Source organism: Rhamphochromis sp. 'chilingali' (assembly GCF_963969265.1).
Source record: "Rhamphochromis sp. 'chilingali' genome assembly, chromosome: 4".
Lineage (NCBI taxonomy): Eukaryota > Metazoa > Chordata > Actinopteri > Cichliformes > Cichlidae > Rhamphochromis > Rhamphochromis sp. 'chilingali'.
The window spans coordinates 16,490,124-16,515,307 of NC_137948.1; the positions used below are offsets into that span (position 1 = coordinate 16,490,124).

General features: G+C 40.3%; 1 protein-coding gene across 1 annotated transcript; it reads left to right on the forward strand.

The window, feature by feature from the left end:
* The first annotated feature begins 352 nt into the window (after nucleotides 1-352).
* Nucleotides 353-25,184, forward strand: LOC308396028 (ubiquitin carboxyl-terminal hydrolase 12-like). Its single transcript, XM_080881087.1, has 26 exons — nucleotides 353-3,411; nucleotides 3,648-3,980; nucleotides 12,959-13,057; nucleotides 13,654-13,784; nucleotides 14,350-14,441; nucleotides 17,914-18,019; nucleotides 18,333-18,510; nucleotides 18,605-18,689; nucleotides 19,711-19,791; nucleotides 19,990-20,045; nucleotides 20,344-20,416; nucleotides 20,526-20,609; nucleotides 21,098-21,153; nucleotides 21,473-21,563; nucleotides 21,649-21,711; nucleotides 21,821-21,921; nucleotides 22,045-22,101; nucleotides 22,202-22,333; nucleotides 22,426-22,549; nucleotides 22,636-22,787; nucleotides 22,893-22,992; nucleotides 23,133-23,209; nucleotides 23,389-23,497; nucleotides 24,107-24,164; nucleotides 24,334-24,491; nucleotides 24,578-25,184. The coding sequence occupies exons 8-26, from the start codon at nucleotides 18,654-18,656 to the stop codon at nucleotides 24,581-24,583; spliced, it is 1,614 nt and encodes a 537-aa protein (XP_080737213.1). The 5' UTR covers nucleotides 353-3,411; nucleotides 3,648-3,980; nucleotides 12,959-13,057; nucleotides 13,654-13,784; nucleotides 14,350-14,441; nucleotides 17,914-18,019; nucleotides 18,333-18,510; nucleotides 18,605-18,653; the 3' UTR covers nucleotides 24,584-25,184.

Sequence of the window (25,184 nt, forward strand, 5' to 3'; positions counted from 1 at the left end):
AGTGGGATTATAATACAAGTGAATACTGTGACAAGCACTGGTACTGAATAGGCAATCACTTAGCAGCAAGGTGAATCGGTGATGCATTAGTGTGGTCTGCACTTCCTCTTCGTGATTGGGTGAAATGAGTTGAAAGTAATTGGATGAGGGAACCATGGGGAGTGCCCTGCATAATTTCAACAAAACGCCGTTACAGCTGGCAGAGAACGCCGTAAAAAACGCCGTTCAAAGATGCATAAAAACGGCGTTTTGTGCCGAGTAGCGTAAAAAACGGCGTTTCCGTCTGTCTTTGAATGCCGCTTTTTACGTCACTCGGATGGTGCGTTCAGGGCGCCATCCGAGTGGCGGGAAAAGCGGCGTTTGTCGGAACAGAACGCCGTTTTTTTCGGCGTTTTGAATAATTAAACGGCGTTTTTTACGCCATTTCTTAACCAAACGGGTTAGGAAAGTGGCGAATTTTGGCTCTAATGGCTTGCCATACCCAGACCGCCCCTAGCTGGTCGCGTGCACATTTGCACCTCGACGCGGGACCAACACGAATTGGTCGCGCTTCAAAATATGCAATTTTCACGCGTGTGAAGCGGAAATGTGGGAGGAAGTAGTGCCAGACGGTATGTTTGCAAGATGGCAGCTGTCAATCTAGCGTTTGAAGAGAGAGTCTCCTTCTCTATTTACTGTGGAGAGCAGAGCAGCGGCGTAAAGGATGTCCTCGCCGTACCTGGGTCCATCTGGTCCTCTAGAAGCATGAGCAGTTTGGTGAGTTTCACCACTTGCTCCAGGAGCTGCATATGGATGATGGCCGCTTTCAGCGGTACCACCGTCTTTCCCTTGCCCAGTTTGAGGAGCTGCTGTCCCGCGTGGGTCCCAGCATCGCCCGCCTAAACACCAATGTCTGTCTTCCTGCGGTTAGTAAAAGTGTTTAATACGGTAGTCCTTTATTGATACCTGTGCTAATATATTATATTAGGGGTGCAACAATACTCGTATCGATATTGAACCGTTCGATACAGTGCTTTCGGTTCGGTATGCATATGTATTGAACAATACACATTTTTTATTTATTTTATCAACTTTTCTTCTGACGATGCTGTCTGTGTCGAGCGCTCAGTGGATCTGCGTTCAACTACTCCGCCTAGGCTGCACTGTCGCAGCACAAGCTAGCAAGACAGAAGCTAAGCTCATTGTAACATGGCAACTGCCTCAACGCTACCCGAAATTGAACGGCCCCCACCCTCATTCAGATCTGCCGTTTGGAACTATTTTGGTTTTCATGTGAAGCATGACCCTGATGGTAAGCGCGTCATGGACAAAAGTAAAACAGTATGTCGGATGTGCCACGCAATGCTCAAATGGTGGGAACTAGTGCGTTAGCGCAGTTAGCTCGTTAACGACAGACTGTCTGATGAAGGAAGAACAAACAAATATTATTTGAAATCAAATTTAACTTCCCTTTTCTTTTTTTTTTTACAGAACTCTTAGTTACCACATAGCTGGTTAATGTGCATGACTGTGCATCCTCCCAGCCTATAACATGCAGTAGGCACGATACATTTTGCTGTGTGTGTTGTATACAATAATGTCACACATCTTAAATGACATCAGGGAAATATTAAAAATAAAAGCTTTATTGCAGTTTGTGCACCCACATAACCACTGGTGTGCTTTCACACACCTGGAAAACTTTTATTTCTCTGATTGTGACTGTGAGAAGAACATTTGGTGTTTTGTCTTTTGACAAGACAGCCACATCCCACTACCACACAAAATGTTGTAGATGTACACTGTGGTTTTAGCTTAGCTGCAGAGGTGGGGCAGAGCATTTCAGAGAGCAGTGCCAGCTTGAGCTGAATGGTACAGCTGCTGCATATCTTCTAATCAGCCATTCCTTTTTACTTAGCAGGCTGAAATTTTGAGACACAGAGACCACAGAGCAGCCACAGCCGTACCAAGCTACACACCTGTCTAAGAAGGAAGTAACCTGAGTTGTTGCTTAGCGTATTGTGGCAGACTGGGTTTGAGCAGCACATGGCTTTTGTTTGTATACAACTGCATGTGAGCTTAGGCTGCTCTCAATTAAGATTATTTCTTCTGAAAGTCATAAATCCCTGCAGCTCAAGAACTTTGGATACGGACCCAAGATCTCTGGGAGTATCCCCAAAGCATCAGAGTTTTCCACATTAATGCACATGGAACAACAGTAGTACCCTAAGCCTTTCCACAAAGTCATAGTTTTGCTGCCATTTGGAGCACACCAGCTTTAAAGCAAGGAAGAACACACAGAACCTTCATGGTTGTTGTGATGGAGGACATGCAGAAGGGCGATGTGACAGTGGAGGATGGGTGAGATGGAGGCAGATGTCCCACTATGTTGATTCCTAAATGGAGTGGCTGGAAAAAAAAGCTGCCGTTTCATTACCTGCGTGAAGTAACTACAATATGGCAACACACAGATGTTACAGATGGTTCTGAAATCCCCAAAATAATAAAGAAGTTTTACAGACATTCGGACTTGCTTAAAGTGAACATTTCACTTCTCAAATGTTGCAGTGTGGAAGGGAAACATCTCCAAACATTTATGTAATATAGCCAAAAAATAACTGAATGAAATAACTGTCCATACTTCCCAATCATTACATATTAACTATGCTTCTTTAATACATCCCAGCCTTCATTTATCAGAAGCCAAAATTGGCTTTTGTGTAGGTCTAAGTCCAACAATCAGAGACTCATAGTGGATCATCTGGTTGAGGCACCTTGACCTTAACAGTATTTCTTCATCTTACGGTATGTTATATATTCCTTAATACTTATGATACTCTGATGATGAGCAGGAATGTGAACCGTGAGACCAGTTGAAAATCTACTGCTATTGTCTGTTGTCAACTTTTGTAAAAGGTGATTTGATTTACATCTACATTATTTACAAAATATTGAGGTAAACTAGGTTATATGCTTTAAAAAAATGTAATTTTTAAAAAAACAGACATTGTGTCTTTGTTAGTAAAGCACAGAAATGAGTTGGGGTTTTTTTTATTGCTGTCTTATTCTTCATTGTCAGATTGCGCATGGCAATCTGCTTTTTGCTTTTAAATGGTAAATCTGAGTCATTTTAAAGAAGTTATTGACATACTTGTACTGTATTTTTTCTCATGAACACATTTGCATCGAGATTTAAAAGCTAAACACAACTTCACTATCTAAAACTGAAACCAGTGATTTTATCCTACAAGATGCGCTAATCATCAGTCCAGACCATACATACAGGAAACACTACTCACTGTCTCTTTTATCTGTGTGTGTGTGTAAATAGAGAGAGAGCATTAGAAACACAAGCAGTTTATGCTGCCACTGCTGCAGAGATGATGCGACTGTGTTGGGCCCTAGTACTGATTTTTTCTTATTCCACTTCAGGTATGTTCATTTACTTTCCTATTCTGAGGTTTTCATTTTGTTTATGTCTGCATGAAATAACACTAGCTGAGAGAGGACTTTTTTACCATTTCTTAATTTGTTTCTGGTTTAAATTAATGTCACATTACATTTTGATATGTGTCTAAAGTGCTTCCAGAACAACTGGTATTCAGCCACTGTTAATGCAGGTGTCTTTGACATGTCTTTAATCAGAGACTTTGTCTCTTTTATAACAGAAGGCACTATAATCATCACAGAGCCTGGTGAGAGCATCACTTTGAAGTGTTCCTCAGAAGAATGCCCCAAAAACAATGGTCGATATGTTGGGATGTATCTGTATCATAGGTTTACTGAACAGAATGAGGTGTATTACTATAGAAACCATGTAAACAGCAAAGTCGCTGTGCGATCGAGATACAAAGGCAGGATTGAGTCAAACGGAGCTCCCATGAACCACAGCATCACCATGACCAATCTGACTGTGGATGATTCTGGTGTCTACACTTGTGTCTACAAAGAATCAGTAGACAAAAGTGTTGAGTGCAAAGTCTACACAGTTTTTGTAAGAGGTGAGTGTTTTCTTCCATTTAACTCCAAAATCTTGTCCAGTAACTAAAAGACTTTAGAGGGGCTAAAGACAGTGTACTGTAAATGTACAGTACACAGTTACAAATTCAGGATGTGATTTTTACATTACGAAGTAGCAACAGTATAGGAAGTTGGTTTATATTTACCTACACAGTGGTGACATTACACATGGATGTGGTTATTTGGGCTCCAGGAAAGTCAGCTTTTTATAACCCTAAACTCCAATATGTAGTATTTTTATGAAGTATTTAGGCAGGATAGCACTCTATAAACACCACTGTTGCTGAAAAATATATTTAAGAAAGTTATTGTACCAGCAACAACTGTTTCAGTTTAATACTTTTGCACTTCTGAATCTGTAAAATATAACCTCATTTTTTAAAAAAAAGTTCACTGTAAAATGTTACTAAAAACAGCACACAGTGATTTGCAAATCTCATAAACCCACATTTTATTCATAACAGAATATTTAAACTGAAAATATATACAATTTAAAGAAAAAAATTAGGTCAACACATCTACAAAACATTAGGACAGGGTCACATTTAGTACTGTGCAGCATACCTACTTTTTTTTAAACAACAGATCAGTTGCTGGACTTTTAGGAAAGTAATGTCCCATTTTTGTCCAATAGCACTCTAGCTGCTCAACAGTCCAGGGTCTTCCTTGCCATGTTTTTCTTTTTATGATGCACCAAATGTTTTCAGTTGGTGAAAGTTTGGAATACAGGCTGAAGAGCTCGGCACCGTGTTGTCCAGATTGGAACCTACTGTTTGTTGCTCTAAAATCTGCATATACCTTTCAAAATCGATGGTGCCAAATGTACAGGCTTTCAGTTCCACAGGCACTAATGCATCCTCACTAATGGTCCCTCTCTTCTTTAGTCTGAAAGAGTCCAAGTTTTCCAAGAAGTATTTCAAATTTCGGGTTTTTTGTCCACAGAACAGTTTTCGACTTCATTTAAAACTAACTTTGGCCCAGAGAAGATGGCACTGTTTCTAGATCACATACACATATGGCTTCTTTGCATGATAAAGCTTTAACCTCCTTTTGAGGATGGCATGGTCAACTAACACAGGCAGTGATTTATGGCTGTGTTCCTGAAACCATGCAATGATTTCCAAGGTAAAATCATACCTGTTTTTACTGAACTACCACCTGAAGGCCCAAAGATCACTGGCATCCAATACTAATTCTCTGAATCTTTTGATATTATGTAATACAGATGATGAGATATTCAGTCTTAATGGTTTTACATTGAGGAACATTATAGTTTTTACCAATTAATGGCCCTCTGCCCATCTTTACTTCTTAGAAACTCTGCCTCGCTACAATGCTCTTTTTGTACTTTGTTATAACGCTGACTGAAGGAAAAAAATGTCCATCCCGGTTTTCCCTCCAAGGCACAAGCGATAAGCAGAGTTCTGTCCTTTCCTTCTAAGATTCCTAATTATTTAAAGTAACACTCAGGTATGCCATTCAGCGTGTTAGTACGAGCTCGGGAGCAGCTTGAGAGAACAAGAAAACAGAGACTGCTTTAGGTTGCCTTCCCAATCGACTCAAAGGTTTATTTAGTACATAACAGCTTATATAGAGGAAAAAAAGGTTCGTGTGTCAGCAAGTTCTCAGTTCAAACCGGTACAGACCAAATAAGGAAACGTCTCCCTGCCTTGTGAGCAAAGAAGTATCCTTTGTGTAGTTTATCAGTTCAGCTACAATTTATGATCATCCCAGCAAAATACACTCCTAGACATAGAATACAGAGTTCTTTCATTAGTGAATTCTGAAACAAACCACCTGGCCTTTAACGAGCCTTTTTCTAAGAGATAAAGAAGGGAGGATGGGAGTAAGGAAGTGGTCTCGTCTCTGTGGTTTTTTCGACCTTGGGGTACCAGCCTGTGAGTCTTACACATCAATTCTTGGGTCAGAGAGAAAGAGAAAAACAACTAGTAAATGGGCCTTATTGAGTAACAGTTTCATGTATGATATCAACTATAAAACAATATCCTGTAAATGCTATCATGGTATCAAAATATCACAACAGTTCCCTCCTTTTATCATGAAATGATAACATAGTATAAAGACAGAATGTAATAACATAATATAAAGACAAATCATAAACATAAAACAAATCATAAATGTAACTGGTCCTTCGAGCAAGCTTAATATCAAAAATTCTGAGAGCGTATACATGGTATCACACAACAGACAATAATCATCGAAAACATGCTACAACGGTTACAAAGGCTACAATTAGTTCCTTCCATCTTCCAAACGTGTCCTGTAGCCACTTATGTAGCCACTGACCGTGACCTGCATTGGCAATTAGTTCTATCTTCAATGCTTCAAGTCTATTCATAGCTTGTGTGAATGAACCGTTAGGAGCGGTATTATTGGGAATGAAAGTACAGCATACATCAACGGTCACTAGACCACAGGTACCGGTCCAATTAACAGGTAGGGCTAGTCTAAGAGTATTGTTGCACAACCAATAACCGTTAGAGATTGCTCTAGTTAGGCGCGTGACCATGTGTGATTTAACTAACTCCCCCCAGTCAGTATCATTTAATACACCGTCTGGGGGAACAATGATCGATTCTCCGCTCGAACTTGAACTGTGTGTGTGTTCCTCCAGATATGATAAAACTTCAGCCACAGAGACAGCTAGCCATGTCTCATTACAGCGTGCACCTGGGGAGTCAGAGAAAAATGTATAGTTATCCTTTGTATAATCTATGTGTGTGTCTGGGCCAGTTAACTTTAGTCTGCGCAGACATATCATACTAGTATTAAAATGGAGAGGGATCTGTCCTAAGGGCAGTTAGGGTTTTAACCTATTCTTAGGGCGTTTCATTGGGGCGCAGGTCCCTGCGGTGTCATTAGATAACTTCAATAATTCGCCTAATGGAGTCTCAGGGTTAGTTGGTGTGTGTGTGTGTCTAAGTAGGCAGTCGAGAGGGCTCAGAGTCAACTGTAAAGTGTCTTTAAGGAGAGAATTATCTCTGCCGATTTTCTCTAGTCCCTCAGTGAGGGGGAAACCGGATATGGGGTATCCTACTATTACCTGTTCTGGATTAGCCTTTGAACAGACATAACAGTTACTGTTTCCTAAGTCACGAGCGGCTGTTCTGGCATTTTCATACCAGGCGTTAGCTCCTGCTCTATGGGGCGCATAAGATGGTTTATTAGTGGCGTCTATGTTGCTATTTACTGATTTTAGGGAACGTAATGAGTGCATTAAGTAGGTGTCTTGCAAAATAGAGCATGAGGTATCGTCAGCAAAATATGACCTGCAGAAATATGAACATGGTTGCAGTTTTCAATACAAAATAGCAAAGAGAAATCCTAAGGTTAATGCGATAGATATGATAGATAACCTAAATATATAAGAAAAACAGTTCTTCAGTCGTCTTCTGGCCTGGTCCCAGGTTCGAGAGACATAGAATAAGCGTCGTATGATGACAATGGGCATTTCATTTTCTCCATTATCAGGATGGAATGAGTCTATCTTTATCAGGTTAGACATCATGTGGTACTTCCGGCTTTCCGTTCCTGCTGGATGTTTGAGTACCTTGTTGTTGTTCTTTCAGGCGTTGTGTGTTAATCAGTGATTGTGTGTGTGTATGTACATTGGATCCTGGCGCTGGCTCGCCGGAGATGTCATCTACCCGTGTGTGTTTATTTGTTCTGGTTCCGGGCGTTGGCCCGCCGGAGATGTCATCTGCTTGATCCGACGCCTGAGATGGTCCGATTGGGCTGGTCTTAACCCTGCTGGCATGAATCCACTGAGGTTGTCCGTCTGTGAGGATGCTGGTTCTTCGTCACTGCCAGTACAGTCTGGGGCTGGAACACGCGCGGCCTCCCAAAGTGTCCTTGGTTTTAGCAACTTCTCCAACACGCATCTCCTGGTCTCCACTGGTGGAACTGTGGAGGGGAGAGCCTGAGAGAGACAAACTTTCTGATAGTTATTATTCAGTTTTTCTACCAGGTTGTGAACATCAGTGGACAATGCAATATACATCACCTTCTACTAGCGGTGCCCCTCTGGAGGCTGACCATGGTGTTGGAAATAGTCTTATTTCAAATGGAAATAATTTGGTTACTGCAGATGGAGTCATAATGTATGAAATGGAAAATCTGGTTTTGGTAAATGCTGATGTTTTGCTTTTGAGCTACCTACATTAGTTCGCGCACATGTTAGACAGGTTGCTAATATGCTTTTTACTGCATGTGATGTTTTCTCAATTACAAATCTTGATTTTATTGCCCCTATTACCCCTCTTTGTCCGACATGACTCACACAGTGAAAATGTCGGGCAAGGACTGGCATCAGGGAATATGGGAGGGCAATCAAACCCTTAAGATTTTGTATAAGCCATCTCTGTCATCTAAGGTACAGTCATTATTCTCCCAATAGGTGTAATCACATGCAGAGGCTTGCTCTTGTATGAATTTTAAATCAACATTTGTTTCTAAATAGTCTGGGAGTGTAACAAGTGGCAGCTGTAGGGGCACAGATAATACTTCCTGCGGAGGTGGGAGCTGCAGCCTTGGCTGTCACGTCTGCTAAGGCATTACCTGTTGCTTCGTCTGTGTCAGCTGTACTGTGTCCTTTCGTTTTTACAACTGCAACGGCCGATGGTAGCTGTATAGCCTGAAAAAGTCTTTGAACAAAATCAGAATTTAGCAATTTATTTTCCATCAGCAGATCTAAATCCTCTCTGTCTCCACAATGTGCCAAAGTCATGCACAACGCCAAATGCACAGCGGCTGTCTGCGTAAATTGTCATACGCTTATCCAAATGGAACTCACAGGCGCGTATTAAAGCCATGAGCTCTGCTTTTTGTGCTGAGTGAAATGGTAATGAGTGAGCCTCTAGTATGATGTCAGGCACTGTTACCACTGAATAGCCACAAAGAAATGAGTTGTCACTCGGCCTTGAACAGGACCCGTCCACATAAACCGTGGCTGAGTCTGGGATAGGTGTTTGCTCTAAATCTGGACGTGGTGCTGTGGATTCCTGTATACGTGTCATGCAGTCATGATCGTCAAGCCTGTCTGAGCCATCCTGTCGGTCAGAAGAACACAGCATAGGATCAATAAATGTGCTGGCGAATCAGGTGTGCTGCTCGCTTTTATAGTGAGATTTGCATATGTTGTGTAGTTATGTTTGCTAGAATGGTCGTGACCTGGTGATTGGTGTGTAGAATAGTGTCATGTGAGAGTGTAAGCTTCTCGCAGTCCCTTATCATGATAGAGCAAGCTGCTACTGCCCTCAGGCAGGCCGGCATTCCCTGAACAATTCAGGCAGCACCTTTGAGTGGCGGAGATCAGCACTCCCTTTAATGCATTGAAAGAGGCAGTCATTTCTGTGGACCACAGTATTCGAGGAGGCTTGTCTTTTTTACAACAGTCACGCAGAATGTGGTCATGAAAAGAACAGTCTGGTATCCACTGTCTGCAATAGTTCACCATGCCCAGGAAGGACAACATTTCCTTCTGTGTAGTGGGCCGAGGGACGGAGGTCACAGCTTTGACCCTGTCTGTAGTCATGGAACGTTTTCCGTGAGACAGTGTGAATCCCAAATATTGAACAGAAGTCTGACAGTACTGCATTTTCTTTGCTGATGCTTTGTGGCCAGTCTTTTGGAGGTGCTGGAGAAGCATGTGTGTAGCAGTTTGACATAGTTTTTCACTTTCAGCACAGAGGAGGAGGTCATCCAGTACAGCCCTGGAGGAGTGAAGCTGTCCAGGGTAGCACGGATCACCATTGAGAAAGCAGCAGGGCTGTCTATCATGCCTTGAGGCAAACGAGTCCAAGTGTACTGCTTATTTCTATGTGTGAATGCAAATAACGGCTGTGTGTCTTCATGCACAGGTACTGAGAAAAAGGAGCGGAGCATAAATCCACCACGGTAAAATGTGTATGCAATGCATGTCAATATGCTGTGAACATCTGAAACGAGAGGTGGCAGAGGAATGTTGACTGCATTAATTTGCCTTAAGTCTTGTATGAAACGCCATACGCCAGGTTTGTTAGGCTTTGGCACAGGATTGACAGGAGTATTATATGGAGATACTGTAGGCTTTATTACTCCTGTAGTCAATAAATCTCCTATGATGACATCTAGAGCTGCGGCTTTTTCCGTGGAAATGGGACATTGCTTGACATATACTGGCTTGTTGTATTTAAGGTATAAAGTCAATATAAGGTAGGTTACATCTATGTGTCGACATATTTCGTAACCTATGTCTGAGTTATGTGACAAAATCACTGTTTGACCTTAGAGAAACAAAAGTGTGGCTCCCAGTCATGGGATTACCTGGTAGTGGCGTCTGTACACGTTTTTTTGGCACAGTGTGTGACATAGAGTACCAGACAAAAAGGATGTTGAGTTCATTCTCTGCTGAGGGTCCAGCTGACACAGAGGATGTTCCTTCTCCATCATGTCGGTACATAGGGCAGAGAAAACACAAGCTGTTATCAGTGTCAGCAAACATTTCACCCTTTATGTTAAATGAAATACACAAATTCATTTTTGCTCTGGGTGTCTGCGGCTGCTGGAAAACTGAGCCACAATAAAAACACACATCTCTACTTTTATCCTTCCGTCCTCTGAAACTTCCTTGCTGTGCTGGAGCGGGTAATCCTGCATACATTAGTTTCTCACTTTCCTCTGAGCCTTCTACATCAAAATTCAACTTTATCTTAACACTTTTAGCTTTCGTGGTAGTATCTGCACTGGCCTTCAGTTTTACTGACCTGTTTTCTGGCGATAATCGTTCGGGATAGGGCTCCGGAAATAAATTAGAATGCATTGAACTTACAGTCCGTAAGTTGTAAACAAAGTCAGTCACATAAGCACTTCCGCATGTTCTGGATACATGATCATGGACGTCTTCACCGATTCGCGGACGTAGGTTACACGTAACCGGAAATGGGAGTTGTACTGAGCCGTTATTTGAGACTTTATTTTGTATTTTATTAATTTTTGGTTTTACAGGTACTTTAGATTTTTTATCGGACCTGTCTGTGGTCTTTGAATAATTCTGACCCATGTTCAGTGATTTCCAGAGGGGTTTACACGCTAGGAGGATTTAGGTTAGTATTTTCGCTGCGGCACAGCTGAGGTCACTTTAAATTTATTGCTAGCAATTTTTGTTTGGGTGAGCAACTCTCACTTAACGAGCAACTTCTCGCTTAACAACAGGCAACTTCCTGTGTCACTTTTTGGTGAGCAACTTCTCACTTAACGAGCAACTTCTCGCTTAACGAGCAACTTCTCGCAAAACAACAGGCAACTTCCTGTGTCTTTCTGCTTTTAATTTACTGCTTTTAACCCTTGAGACCCGTGTTTTTTTTTTTTTGTTTTTTTTTTTTTCAAAAGAAAAATTAAACAATTAATTATTATTTTTTTTTTTTTACGTATAAATGTGTTGTGTCTTTCCACTCACTCCACTTGATTATAACTGATTTATTTATAACATTTTATATAAAAGAAAAACGAGAAGCACATTAATTCATAGTAATTTAACATAAAATTGTTTGATAGTGTTAATTTGGAAAGCCACAACTCTAGCGGGTCCACCAACACCACACAAGGGTTAATTTACTTTATTCGGGGACTGAGGAAGTCGTCAGTGTATCTCTCTGGATCACTAAGTGAAACTTCGTCAGCATATCCCGTTTTTTTTATGGATCGATCACTGAGAGAGGTGTAATACGGTCTTTATATAAATATGAAAGACGCATATTTACCTTCTGTCAGTCAATCCCACTTCTGACGCCAAATTGAAGGAAAAAAATGTCCATCCCGGTTTTCCCTCCAAGGCACGAGCGATAAGCAGAGTTCTGTCCTTTCCTTCTAAGATTCCTAATTATTTAAAGTAACACTCAGGTATGCCATTCAGCGTGTTAGTACGAGCTCGGGAGCAGCTTGGGAGAACAAGAAAACAGAGACTGCTTTAGGTTGCCTTCCCAATCGACTCAAAGGTTTATTTAGTACATAACAGCTTATATAGAGGAAAAAAAGGTTCGTGTGTCAGCAAGTTCTCAGTTCAAACCGGTACAGACCAAATAAGGAAACGTCTTCCTGCCTTGTGAGCAAAGAAGTATCCTTTGTGTAGTTTATCAGTTCAGCTACAATTTATGATCATCCCAGCAAAATACACTCCTAGACATAGAATACAGAGTTCTTTCATTAGTGAATTCTGAAACAAACCACCTGGCCTTTAACGAGCCTTTTTCTAAGAGATAAAGAAGGGAGGATGGGAGTAAGGAAGTGGTCTCGTCTCTGTGGTTTTTTCGACCTTGGGGTACCAGCCTGTGGTACATCAATTCTTGGGTCAGAGAGAAAGAGAAAAACAACTAGTAAATGGGCCTTATTGAGTAACAGTTTCATGTATGATATCAACTATAAAACAATATCCTGTAAATGCTATCATGGTATCAAAATATCACAACACTGACTTCCTGCCAATTAACCTAATTAGCAAGAGGTGAAGTGTTCCTGCAGGGCTTTGTTTTTGCTACTACTTTATTTTACAGTCTTTTTTTGCCCTCCACCATCATTTTGAGACAAACTGCTGCCATCAAATGAAAAATGACTTAATATTTTTCATGAAAAAGTAAAATTTCACAATTTAAATATTTGACATGTTTTCTGTGTTTATGAGATTTGCAGATCATTACATTCAGTTTTAATTTACACTTTACACAACTTCTTTGGTCGTATACAAACACAGGGCTCCTGTTTAATGTGTCTTCTATATGTTTCATTTCTCCAGCTTGTAAATGATGTGACCTAATCCACTTTTCTTGTCAAGGTGACATATACAAAAAATACCAATTTTCTGTTGTCCTTCCTGACTATGAAGGGTTTTGTATCAAAAAATTTTTTGCTGTTAAAGTACAGTTAAAGCTATTCTAAATTTGTATTTACATTTTTTTCCATACAGAAATAACAAACAAACCTAACAGAGAGCTCCAGACGACCACAGAGAAGAGACGTCTACCTGGTGGTAATCGTGAGCATAATACTACCGAGCATCCCAAAGGTCAGTTTGATTCTCTCAACTAACAGCCTGTCTGTTAACTCCCAGTGCTGTTATCAGCCAAGTGAGGTGCACTGCATACAGATGCTTCCATTTCCACAAATTAGCTTGCACACTTTATGAAGCTATAAAAAAAAGAAGTAGCAATAACAAAGAAAACGATTTTATGTTAAGTTTTACAATTGTGATATCTCTTATGGTTGTGGTCTTCAGTAGGGCTGAACTCAACTTACAGTAGATATAAAACACAATAGACCATAATTCACAATTACTGATGTGCCATTTGGGCTTGGTGACACCCTCAACAGTAATGCTGAATAAAAGTAATATAAAAGGCTATTGTTTTTTTTAAACAAACAGTGACAACACAGATTTTAATTACTTTTAATTACTTTTCCTCTTCCTATATGATATACAAAGAGAAGAGCAATCTTCCTTTTATTTTTAGATGAGCTCTTCTTGAGTTTTCTTTTGGAGAATTCTGTATTACATTGCAAATTTAAAGTTAGAACAGTGTAATTAAAGGAGTGCACCAGGATGGTAAACTTCTTATGTAGCTGAATGAAGACATCACTTGTGTTTCCCTGTATTTCACACAGAACCATGTTCCAGACAAAAAGCGCTCTTGTCCACTGCAGAGGAGAGACATCTACCTCTGGTGTTAATCATCAGTATTTCCACCATCATCCTGCTGTTCATCATAATCTTAATCCTACTGATGATCCAGAAGGTGAGTTCAGTTCTTTCTACTTAAAGCTTTCTATGTAAGGTACTGTTATGTAATCCAGCCCTGCAGCTATGGTGTGCAGCAGTGGTTATCTTCTGTCTGCAGACATGTAAATGTACACATTTATTAGCCTCACCGCAACCAAGTATGACTGCTGTAAACACTGTAAACGCTCTTGCGCTGACTTGCTGATTATATCAGAAACCACTGAATTATCTGTTTGGATCTTGAAGTGCAGCTGTGAAAGGGCTGCAGCTCCTTGGAAAGTGCATCACACTGTTCACGTCTTTCGCTCTGTTAGCTCAAGATGAAAGTAATTTTTCTTTGTTACAAAACCCAACGTTAATAATACACTAACACACCTGTCCTCTGTAAACCCCACTTCTTAAGAACTCCACTTGGCTTTGTACCCACTGTGAGCACTGTTTTATTGTTTTACCATGTGTCAAATCATTTGTCAAAAATGAAAACTTTCTAGAAGTTAACTGGATGTACTTTTTTGAAATCTGCTTAAACCATCATACTATTTATACAGAAAACTGATACAGTGGTATTTTACTATTGACAGGCGAGAAAAATGAAAAGCCATGAAAGAAAAGCAAGACCTTCCCTGCAAGGATCCAATGATTATGTGTATGAAGTTATGATGAAGACCAACAGGTGCCCAGCAGCAGCTCCAGAGCAGCCAACACAAAACCCCTATGAGCTTGTTTAGATATGTAGTCGAATATTATTCACTTCTGGAGGGTTTCTTTTGAAGCTGTTGATGGGGTGTTTTTTCTTCTTCTTTTGTTTCACTGCTTTTGGTTGATTTTTGTTTTTGAAGTGATATAAATCACAATGATGCACTCAAAGTGACCATTCATAGTGTTGCATTGCCTCTGTTCCCTGATTATTCGAGAATTGAGAGGGCATTTGAAAAAAGCATAAATATATATTGTGATATCATAGGGATAGGTTTGGGTTGTTGCTTGTGTGGACCTAGACCTCAGACACCATAATAAACATCAGCAGCCTGATTATTCATCTGTTAGTTTAGCACAAATGAACACGTGGTGAGTGTTTCTTGTTTATGTATTATAACTTGGAGGGTGCATGCGAGGACATGTGAAACACACTTGTGGCCAAAAACCACCGAAGATGGGTGGGAGGGTGGGGATGGGGATGAGTGGTTTATATTTCTACATGCAGATATCTCACATGGTTTATTAATGTTGATTTGATAACAGTCGCATATAAATAACTGATGTAATTAGAGTTCTGAAAGTGGAGATGAGACTGGATGATAACTGGTTAGACTGTTTATTGGTAAATGGCCTGTATTTGTATAGCGCTTTTACTAGTCCCCCTAGGGACCCCAAAGCGCTTTACACACCCAGTCATTTATTAGAATGGAAATAACAGACATGTTTTGAAACAGTTGTAGTTTTGTTTGTTTGTTTGTTTCTTGGCTTGTATGCTTTATTATTGTTAATTCCAAACCTTCTCCATAATTTGTGCTCTGTGCTCTGGAATATAACAACAGTAATCTGAGGTATATAATAAAAAAAACATTCAATGAAAAATATTCAATGAAACACACACACACACAAACACACACACGCACACACATACAAACAGTATATCTGGTTTAAGTAAATGCTGCAAGATCTTTATTGTTCAAAGGGGAGAGTGTACAGTATGTTCTGGATTAAACTCATTTGTCATTGCTGTCAATAAAAACCTGCATTATGTGGTGCTTGCACTTTCATAGAGTGAAATTTGTTTTGATTTAGGGTTTTGTGAGCATATTTCCTAGGCATTGTTTCCCCACTTTTTCAGGTTACTGGGCTATTTTCAGCAGTGTCTTCTTCATATCACCTGCACTGAGAGGAATGTTTGCTTTGAGAGGAGACTTTGTCAGGAGTTGTACCTTGATAGAGTGGTGAGATTTTCAGTACGAGTCCCAGATGGGTTTAAGGTGAGGGTGGAATTACATCAGTGATTGACTCTGAGCTTCTTCTTGTTTGCAATAGTGGTGGGTAGGTTTACTGATGGGGTCAGGCTGGAGTTTCCATGAACTGATGTTTGCAAGCGACATTGTGAGAGCAGGGAGCAGGTGGATGTGTGCTCTGGAGAGAAGAGGTATAAAAGTCAGTAGAAGGAAGACAGAATACTTGTGAATGAGTGGGAGAAAGGTGTAACAACAGAGCTGCAGAAGTATAAGTAGTGAAGGTAGCTGTGTTATGTATCTGGTGCGTGCCATTCAAAACAACGGGCAATGCAGAGAGGTGAAGAAAATAATGCAGGCAGGTTGGAGTGTGTGAAGACCACTGTGAAGGGTGATTTGTGACAAAGGGATAGCATGAGGAGTGAATGTGAGACCTGCTATGGTTTGGTTTTACTGACACAAATTTGGCAAACAGTGTAATTTGTGAATATACATTTTAATGGCAGTCCCAGAGTGAAAAAAAGAATATGACCAATAAAAGCCACGATCTATTTGAACTCTTAGATTATTCATTCATTCATCAGTTAGTTTTGTTTTATTTATTTAGTCTCCTGCAGAGTAAAAGCCAGTCACATGGCTACTGATAGTCTCACTTTTAACCACAAGAGAGCAGCACTTGACAGTTTTTCTATTGTAAAACTCTTCCAGTAGGATCAGCAGGACCGGCACCACAAATACAGGAAGCCTGGATCAGCTCTGTGGTTAAAAGGTTGCAATCTCTGATCCTATGGGTCTTACCCAGAAGGAAATGCACAATTCAGATGGAGCTGATGTGGGTGGGGGGACTCGCCCAGCTCTAAATACGTTGAAGTCGGCACGTCCTCCCTGCTTCCCCTGATGAGATAAGCAAAACCTGAGTAGCCTTGCAGGTCAAATCCTACCAGTCCCACCTGTTATGACAGCTCCCCTCTAGATTGGTGCACTTCTTAATAACATGGTCAATTTTACGGGCCTGGACAGTATTTAAAGGGCTGGAGTAACCTGTAAAAGCTATTTGCACTAATAAGGATAAATACTCGGATTTTTACCTGCACTGCTTAACAAAAGTTTAAAAAGTGAATATCCACCATTTGGACCTATTACAGGATATTTTATTAAAGCAGTTTGGCAGGAAAAAAAGCTAAATGAAATAAAACTAAATAATAATCAGTTAAATCACTTGAACTATGCTTATCCAATCAACCTACTCTGAGCTAATGCTGATTTTGTTTTGATCGTTTGAAGGAGAAAGGCACATCCAGGCCTAGAGATGCACTTATTTCTGTGTTCTGTGTTGACTGGGAATTCAAATGTTCTTGATTCTATAATCCAACATGACAAAAAATGAGTAGAGAAAAAGCCAAAAAAACCATACAAAACCAATTTGCAGGTTCACTGGTTGGGTTGCAGTTGATCCCTCTGGCATCTCCGCTGGAATTTACGACTGTGGACACCTTAGGTCAAATCTGCAGTACTGCAGGGTCACATTCAAACCTGTTTCATTTGCCCAAATCTGCCTGCAATGCTGTAGCAATTAGCACTGACATGGCATCTCAGATTTGAACAAGTCTAGGGGCAGCTCTGTTTAGAAAAAAAGAAAAACAACACTGCGGGGGGGGGTTTCCATTCAGTCGAGGTTTAGTAGCCACCGAGGGCATTGACTGATTGCAGGGGAGAGTGTAGCCGAGTGGTAAATTAATAATATTTTCCATTTCAGTTAACCAAATATCCATTTAAGGTTCAAAAAGGGGTCTTAAAATGTTTTTCTTTGTTTCCATGTATGGTAAGACAAGAATGTTGTTGGGTAATTTAATGTTATTGCTTGTGCTATTTCTTGGGTTATCTGCATGTTGTGTGCACTTGAAGCTGTTAATTTTATAGGTTTGTGTAGTTGCATATTGTGGTCACTGGGGGGGGGCAGTGCTTAAGGGTTAACTGCAGTTTTCCAAAAAAACTTAACAAGAAATGCATCTTGGGACTTCCTGTTTACCTTTCTTTTTGTTGTGGATGTGGAACGGGAATGTTGTGAAGGAGTTAAATTGTTGGTAGGGAATTGTTAAATATGCACATAACTCATTGAAACATATTGTTATAATTGTAGTGCAGTGGCAAAATGTCAGTATTTTAACAAGATGATGTATTTCTTAAATGTATGATGCAAAGGACCTGTATGTGCAGTGTGGAGCGGCCATTTTCTCCATGCAAGGGATAAGCTGCGAGATCGTCTGTGTGCTGCAGTATTGCAAGTGAGCTGAGATTTCTGTGGAATGTAAGTATTTATAAAAATGTATGTAACACTTCCACATTTTTTAAAGGAGCCTTGTGTGATTTAGTTCTTTGTATTTTGTTCTGCACAGACAGGGGCCACTGCCGTATTTTTGTTTTTTGTATTTCATTTCATTTATTTTATTCCTCGTATTGTATTGGCGCATCTTTGTTTAATCGGTTATTCTGTTACTTTGCCACGTTACCTCTCGTGCTGTCGATGTTCAGTACAAGTCCATATGGCCGCTGTTTGACAAAAGTAAAGGTCAAAGGACATTTTTTTACACTGATACTGTAAACTGTTGTTTGTGTGTCAGGTTTCCATACATCGGAAACAGCTGCTGCATCTGTAATTCTGTCCATCCTGAGGAGAGTCCACACTCTACATCAGATCCTTGGCTCACCTATAATGACGCACAGGTGCTGCACACAACTGGATCTGCAGCTTGTGAGGAACAGCAGCACTCAGCCTACATCCTGTTTTACAAGAGAAACGTAAGAAGACACAGCATCTCATCCTGAAGTGAGAGAATGGCACGCCAGCTGCAGCCTAATCCAATCTCTCTTCTTCTTTTTTTTCGGTGCCCAGACACCCTTCAGTTTCATCATGTCATCCCTAACAATAGCTGTAGAGTTGGATGGAGGATGAAGACAGCAGAGAGCAAAAGAAACAGGTAAGAGCAGACAGGTAGTCAGAGTTAACAAAAACTTTTAAAGCCAGTGTAGCTTCGGTTTTGAACACATTTATTGATGACAATTTTACATAAATAAGCAGTGTGTTATACTGTTATCAGATGTGGAGTCTCACTAACCACTTTAATAGTGACTTGTGTCCCAAATACTGTTTATTTGTCTTAGTTACAGATAGTGAAATAAAAATGGAAAATGATTGTTTCATAATTGTATACTCAGCTTGGTCGAGAACGAGGGGCAGGATTTTGAATCGATGCCATTGGTGCATTTACTAAAGTTCTGGGGTCAGTTTGAATATCAGTGACCTTGACCTCAAGTTCAAAGGTCAAGTTTTCTGAATATCTTGTGAATGCTACAACTCTGTGACGAGAAGTAAGTCTCCTAGGTTGTTTAAATTTGTATATAGGTGCATCTACTAGGAAGCTGAAGGGTTGCACTGCGGGCCATCTGTAGAGGTGTAGAGTCAACAACCTGTCTCTGAACGTGGACAAAACAAAAGAGATCGTTGACTTCAGGAGAGCACAGTGGGATCACTGCCCACTTAAGATCAATGGATCCTCTGTGGAGGTCGTCAAGAGCACCAGATTTCTTGGTGTCCACCTGGCGGAGAACCTCTCCTGCTTTCTCAACACCAGCTCCATAACCAAGAAGGCCCAGCAGCGTCTCTACTTCATGCAGAAGCTGAGGAAAGCCCATCTCCCACCATCCATTCTCACCATATGACCATATGTCATATATAGCACCAGGGTCTCGGAGGAACGCTGTCTCGTTTCACTCTGTACAGCACCTCTGCACATGGTTAAAATGACAATAAAAGCCACTTGACTTGACCTGTTTGTGTAGCAGTTGCTTGGAGACGAGCACCATACAGTTCAAATGAGCATACATTCCAAAATATGCAAATTTGCCCCATACATCATAATGATGATGTTTGCTGTTCAGGGTATGAACATTCTATGCTGAAAGTTTATAAATATACAACCTTTGACTGCTTGTTTTCAGTTGAACTTTTGCAAAGCTGAGGAGATTTTGGCTGCGATCACATCAAGTCCAAAGATGTTTAAACTTCTTTTTCACAGAAAGGTAAGTTTGAAGAGACTCGCAGCACATTTCTATGAATATTTTCTTATGGTAAACAAGCATTTTTGAAACTTTTAAGGAAGCTTCTTGGATGATTTCTGTAAAAACTGAATTTTGAATCCAAATGAAGGATTTTGTATTTTCATACCATATACTTTGTTTTATGCCATTACTGATGTTGGTTTTCTTGTTTCTAAACAGAAATCACACAAACAAAACGTGGCAGAGAAGGAAATTCCTTCTACGTCTCATCAGAGGTAAAGAAATGCGCCAGTCTTTAATGCTGCTGGAGATATTTATAGCAGTGGTTGAGTTGGAGCTCTTTTATTTCCCTTTTATTGGTGTTTTGTATTTACATCTTTTTTACTACTTCTAGTCTTGTCTATAATTTATATTGATTCAGAGATTAGCGTTTGAAAATGTAGAGTGTAAATGTACAAAATACATGATTTTGTTCCATTACAGTTATTAATTTTTATCTGCAATCTCCAGCATGTACTCCTTGTTAAAAATTTGCACTTTGAAAAATAACATTTACACTTTTGTCCTCATCAGCATCCCGGATGCTCCTGTTACTGAAAATGGTCAAAAGAAGAAGAGAAAATGGAGACACCTCTGCTGTTCCTCGGTTTGCTTTTACACAAAACATATGAAATGCACATTCTCTTTAAATTGCACTTGTTAATTTAAAGTGACTTTACTTTTTTAATAAACGTATGTTTGTTCGTCCTCTGCAGCAAACTGACAGCGATGCAGAGGCAGAGAGCAACACTGTGAAGACACAAAAAAAGTGTCGCTGGTTTCTTTTTAAATTCTGGAAGGTATGTTTTATGGAAAGAGTCACTGTCATCAAGCATTTACTCATCACAGTTAAATGAGAAGAATTAAGAGCAATTTAGCACACAGCCATGTCCTCAAATTAAGTTCAAAGATGTTTAAACTTTTTTTTTTCACAGAAAGGTAAGTTCGAAGAGACTTGCAGGATGTTTCTCTAAATATTTTTTATGGTGAATAAGCATTTTTGAAGCTTCATGGATGATTTCTGTAAAAACTGAATTTTGATCAGAACCAAATGAAGGATTTTGTATTTCATAGGACAAACTTTAAAACTCAATTTAAGGCATGAATAAATTGTTTTTATTTTATTTAAAGATATTCCTATATCTGCTTCATGAGCTGACAGCTCACTAAAGTGATAAATAATATGAAATAATACCAAATTCTCTAACTGGACACTTTTCATGGAGAGACCCACTTGGTATGTTTGTTTTATGCCATTACTGATGTTGCTTTTCTTGTTTCTAAACAGAAATTACACAAACAAAACGTGGCAGAGAAGGAAATTCCTTCTACGTCTCATCAGAGGTAAAGAAATGCGCTACTCTTTAATGCTGCTGGAGATATTTATAGCAGTGGTTTGGTTGGAGCTCTTTTATTTCCCTTTTATTGGCATTTTTCTTCCACCTTGTGTATTTACATCTTTTTTACTCCTTCTAGTCTTGTCTATTATTTATATGGATGCAGAGATTAGCGTTTGAAAATGTAGAGTGTAAATGTATAAAATACATGATTTTGTTCATGTTGGTATTCCATTACAGTTATTCACTTTTATTAGCAATCTGTATTAGCAAAATGTACTCCTTCTTATAAATTTCCACAACATTTACACTTTTGTCCTCATCAGCATCCCGGATGCTTCTGTTGCTGCCACACCAGCTAACCCTGAAAATGGCCAAAAGAAGAGAAAATGGAGACACATCTTCTGCTGTTCCTCGGTTTGCTTTTACACAAAACATATGAAATACACATTCTCTTTAAAATGTACTTTTTAATAAACTTATGTTTGTTCGTCCTCTGCAGCAAACTGACAGCGATGCAGAGGCAGAGAGCAACACTGTGAAGACTCTTTTTAAATCCGGGAAGGTATGTTTTATGGAAAGAGTCACTGTCATCAAGCATTTACTCATCACAGTTAAATGAGAGCAATTAAGAGCAATGAGGCACACAGCTATGTCCTATATATTTATATCAGGTAAGAAGCACCACGGAAACGATCCCAGCAGACCTGAGTTGGGACACTTGGATTATGGAGCTTCTGGACCAAGAGAGTGGATGGGAGCATGTGTTTAACAGGTAAGAGAAAGACGTCCTCCAAAATGTTTCAACTTCAAAGCTCATGCATCCATGCACATACACTGCTCAGCATCCTGACATCTTTCCTAATTTTGTGTTTGTGTTTTTACCTTTTTGGAGCAGTGTAGCATGCGGTGGAGAAATAATAGAAAGTCAAACTGGGACTATAGACTGCTTCGGGTGAGTACACGTGGTGCACAAAGACCAAAGCTCACTTTGTCAAAGTGGAGAAAATGAATTCTTTTACACTGATACTGTAAACGTTGTGCGTGTGTGTCAGGTTTCCAAACATCGGAAACACCTGCTACATGAACTCCTGCCTGCAGAGCCTCCTCAACATTGAGGAGTTCATAAGAGACATCAGGCGTCAGGAGGTTTTGTGGAGCACAGATCCAGAAGCTCAGCTCTTAAGGTGCGCTACGTCAACCTTCTACTTTCTTCAAAAACCTGAAGAACAAAGAGATCTAACAGCAGAAATGTCTGTTTACCCTTTCCTTTCTACAGAAGGCTCATTGATGTCAGGGACTGTCATGAGTCAACAGATTATGGCCTTAAAGATCACCACCTAAGAGCTTTTAAGAAGGCATTCAGCAGTCAAGCTCCTGAATACACCGGCAGTGCACAGAAAGTGCGTCAGCTATTTGGACATTTTGTTTTTTTGCTTTACCTTCTGATTTTGATGTACTGTTTTAAATCTCTCTGCTTTTCTTTCAGGACGCTCATGAATTCCTAACATTGTTCCTCAATGAGGTCAAAAGGCTCGCACCTCACCTGGAGAGGAACGCAGCTCTCCTGGGCCAAAGTTATACCTGCCCAGTAGAAGAGCATCACATTTTTAAAATGGAAAACATGAGGACATGCAAGAGGTAAGCCTGTCTTTCAGAAACGCAGAGCTGGTTGCAATATTTTCATATACCTCTTTTCCACCTACCTGATCTTTACTTTAACTACGTTACTCCTGAAATGTGTAGCTGTGGTCACCAATCATCACAGCACGAGGACTTCACCAGCTTGTCTCTTGACCTTGTTCCAGAGGGGTCTATTATAAACATGTTAGAGACATACTTGAAGGTAAGATCACAAATTCCAATAGAGTTGTAGTGTCAGCGATCTTAACACACCTTTTTTGTTAGTGTTTGTGCGTATGTGTGTGTGCATATGTTGAGATTTCTTTCTACCATAAAGCCTGTTTTCTCTGTGCTGTTGTTCAGGAACAAGAAATAGAATTTCGCTGTGATTGTGGAGGGACGGCCTCAGAACTGAAGTCGTCTTTTGATACACTGCCAAGGTGAGTAAGGTCACATCAGAAGTGATCGACTGACCAGGTTTCCAAACTGTGGCGCATCAAATATCAGAGTTTTTCGAGACAATACTTGAGCAGTCGTTTTCTCCCATCTTCTGTTTGTGTTTGACACTCATTCTTCTTATTTTCTACCTTGTTTGTGTTTTTTTTTTCTTTTCTGCCAGAGTCCTGATCTTGCATCTGAAGAGGTTTGGCTTTACACAAACCTACAACATTAAGAAGGTGGATGACCCCGTCAGGCTGCAGAGGGACTTGGTGGTGCCATCCAATCAGGTAAAAACAGACTGCAGAACGTCTCAGGCTACGTCCACACTAGCCCTGATAGATTTGAAAACTCCGTGTCCACACTAGTGTTTTCAGTCATTTTCAAATAGTTGTGCGTCTGCATTGAAACGGCCGAAAACGCTTACGTTCCAGTCCTGCGCATGCGCAAAAGTGAGTGAGGATTACAGAATTTGAAGAAAAGCTATCCGGAGCATGTACAAACTGATATTAATCTTTTTTAGGGCTGTCAAAGTTGAGAGCAATCAAAACAACCGCTGTATAATGCACTCGGCTATCTTTGTTTAATTGCTCACATGACTGCATCACATGACTAAAATGCGTCATCGTTTTAGAAAGTCTGCGTTTTCGAGTGTCCACACTGCGACGGGACAACTCCGTTTTGAAATGTGTGCGTTTTCGAGAGCGTTTTCAAGATGCTGTGTTTTTCCTTGAGGAAAACGCCATCTCAGTGTGGACGGGAGGTCAAAGCGGAGAGAAAACGATGTGTTTTCAAACGAAAACGCATTAGTGTGGACGTAGCCTCAGCAAATCAGCTTAATTATGGCTCTGATGTGAGACTTTGTGAAACTAACACTCTTTGGATTTGTTCCTTCTCAGGGTGGTGGCTGTTATAGTCTTGTCAGCATCATCAATCATTATGGAGGCACAGAGTCAGGTAAAACAACAGACTTGTTACAAACAGAAAATGAAAACTTTCTACTTTTCAGTGAAGGACTCACACACAAAAGCTTTTGATGTTCTAAGAAGCACTAAGTCAAAATCACTGTTTGCTTGAATCAGCTGACTTCCAGAAGTTGGATTCATTTGTCTTAATGTGATTTCAGGACACTACATCTGTAGTTCTGTCCATCCTGAGGAGAGTCAGCACTCTACATCAGATCGCTGGCTCACCTATAATGACGCACAGGTGCTCCACACAACCGGATCGGCAGCTTGTGAGGAACAGCAGCACTCGGCCTACATGCTGTTTTACAAGAGAAACGTAAGAAGACACAGCATCTCATCCTGAAGTGAGAGAATTTTTAAATGTCCTGTTACCTTGTTAACCAGTTTTGTCTTCATTCTCAGTTCTGAAACAGGAAATGGAAGGAAGGTCATCATCATGCTGAGAAGAAACAACACTCGTCCCAGCCCACCATCGCACACTGGAGGACAAGTACTGGTAAGTATTGCCCTCAGGAGGGAGGGTCCTCCCAGAGAGCCTGGTCCTCCCAAGATTTCTTCCTCCAGGAGGGAGTTTTTTCTTGCCACCGTCGCCCCACATTCACTGGTCTCATCAGCAGGGACATTTTTAACATCCTAAGACCTGAACTCTTTCATGGCATGCATTTTTAATTTCTCTGTGCCATTTGGGTTGATTGGGACCTGATGAATGTGAAAACAAAGACATCAGATTCGGACTATCTTTTTTTTGTTTCTCAAAAAAATGAGATCCACATATGAGGACATTCATTTTAAAGTTCGATTGAACAGGGGCAGTGTAATGTCCTCCCTCATAAGTGGATATCAGGTTTTTGAAGAGCAAAATTTTGTATTTTGGTCTCATAAATGTTATGTCCACATATGTGGACACCAGGTCCTAGGAGGTTAAAACAAAATCTACTAGTAGTGCAGCACTACTAGAGATCGTCCTTTTCTAGACCAGTGTTTGGCTTGCTCTCTGGAACAACAAATT

Bases quoted from the DNA above. Each gene is read 5' to 3' on its own strand.
- LOC308396028 (XM_080881087.1), top strand. From the start codon at position 18,654: ATGGAGGATGAAGACAGCAGAGAGCAAAAGAAACAG. The intron at 21,922-22,044 runs GTAAGAGAAAGA...TTTTTGGAGCAG, and splicing joins TGGGAGCATGTGTTTAACAG to TGTAGCATGCGGTGGAGAAA. The intron at 23,498-24,106 runs GTAAAAACAGAC...GTTCCTTCTCAG, and splicing joins TGGTGGTGCCATCCAATCAG to GGTGGTGGCTGTTATAGTCT.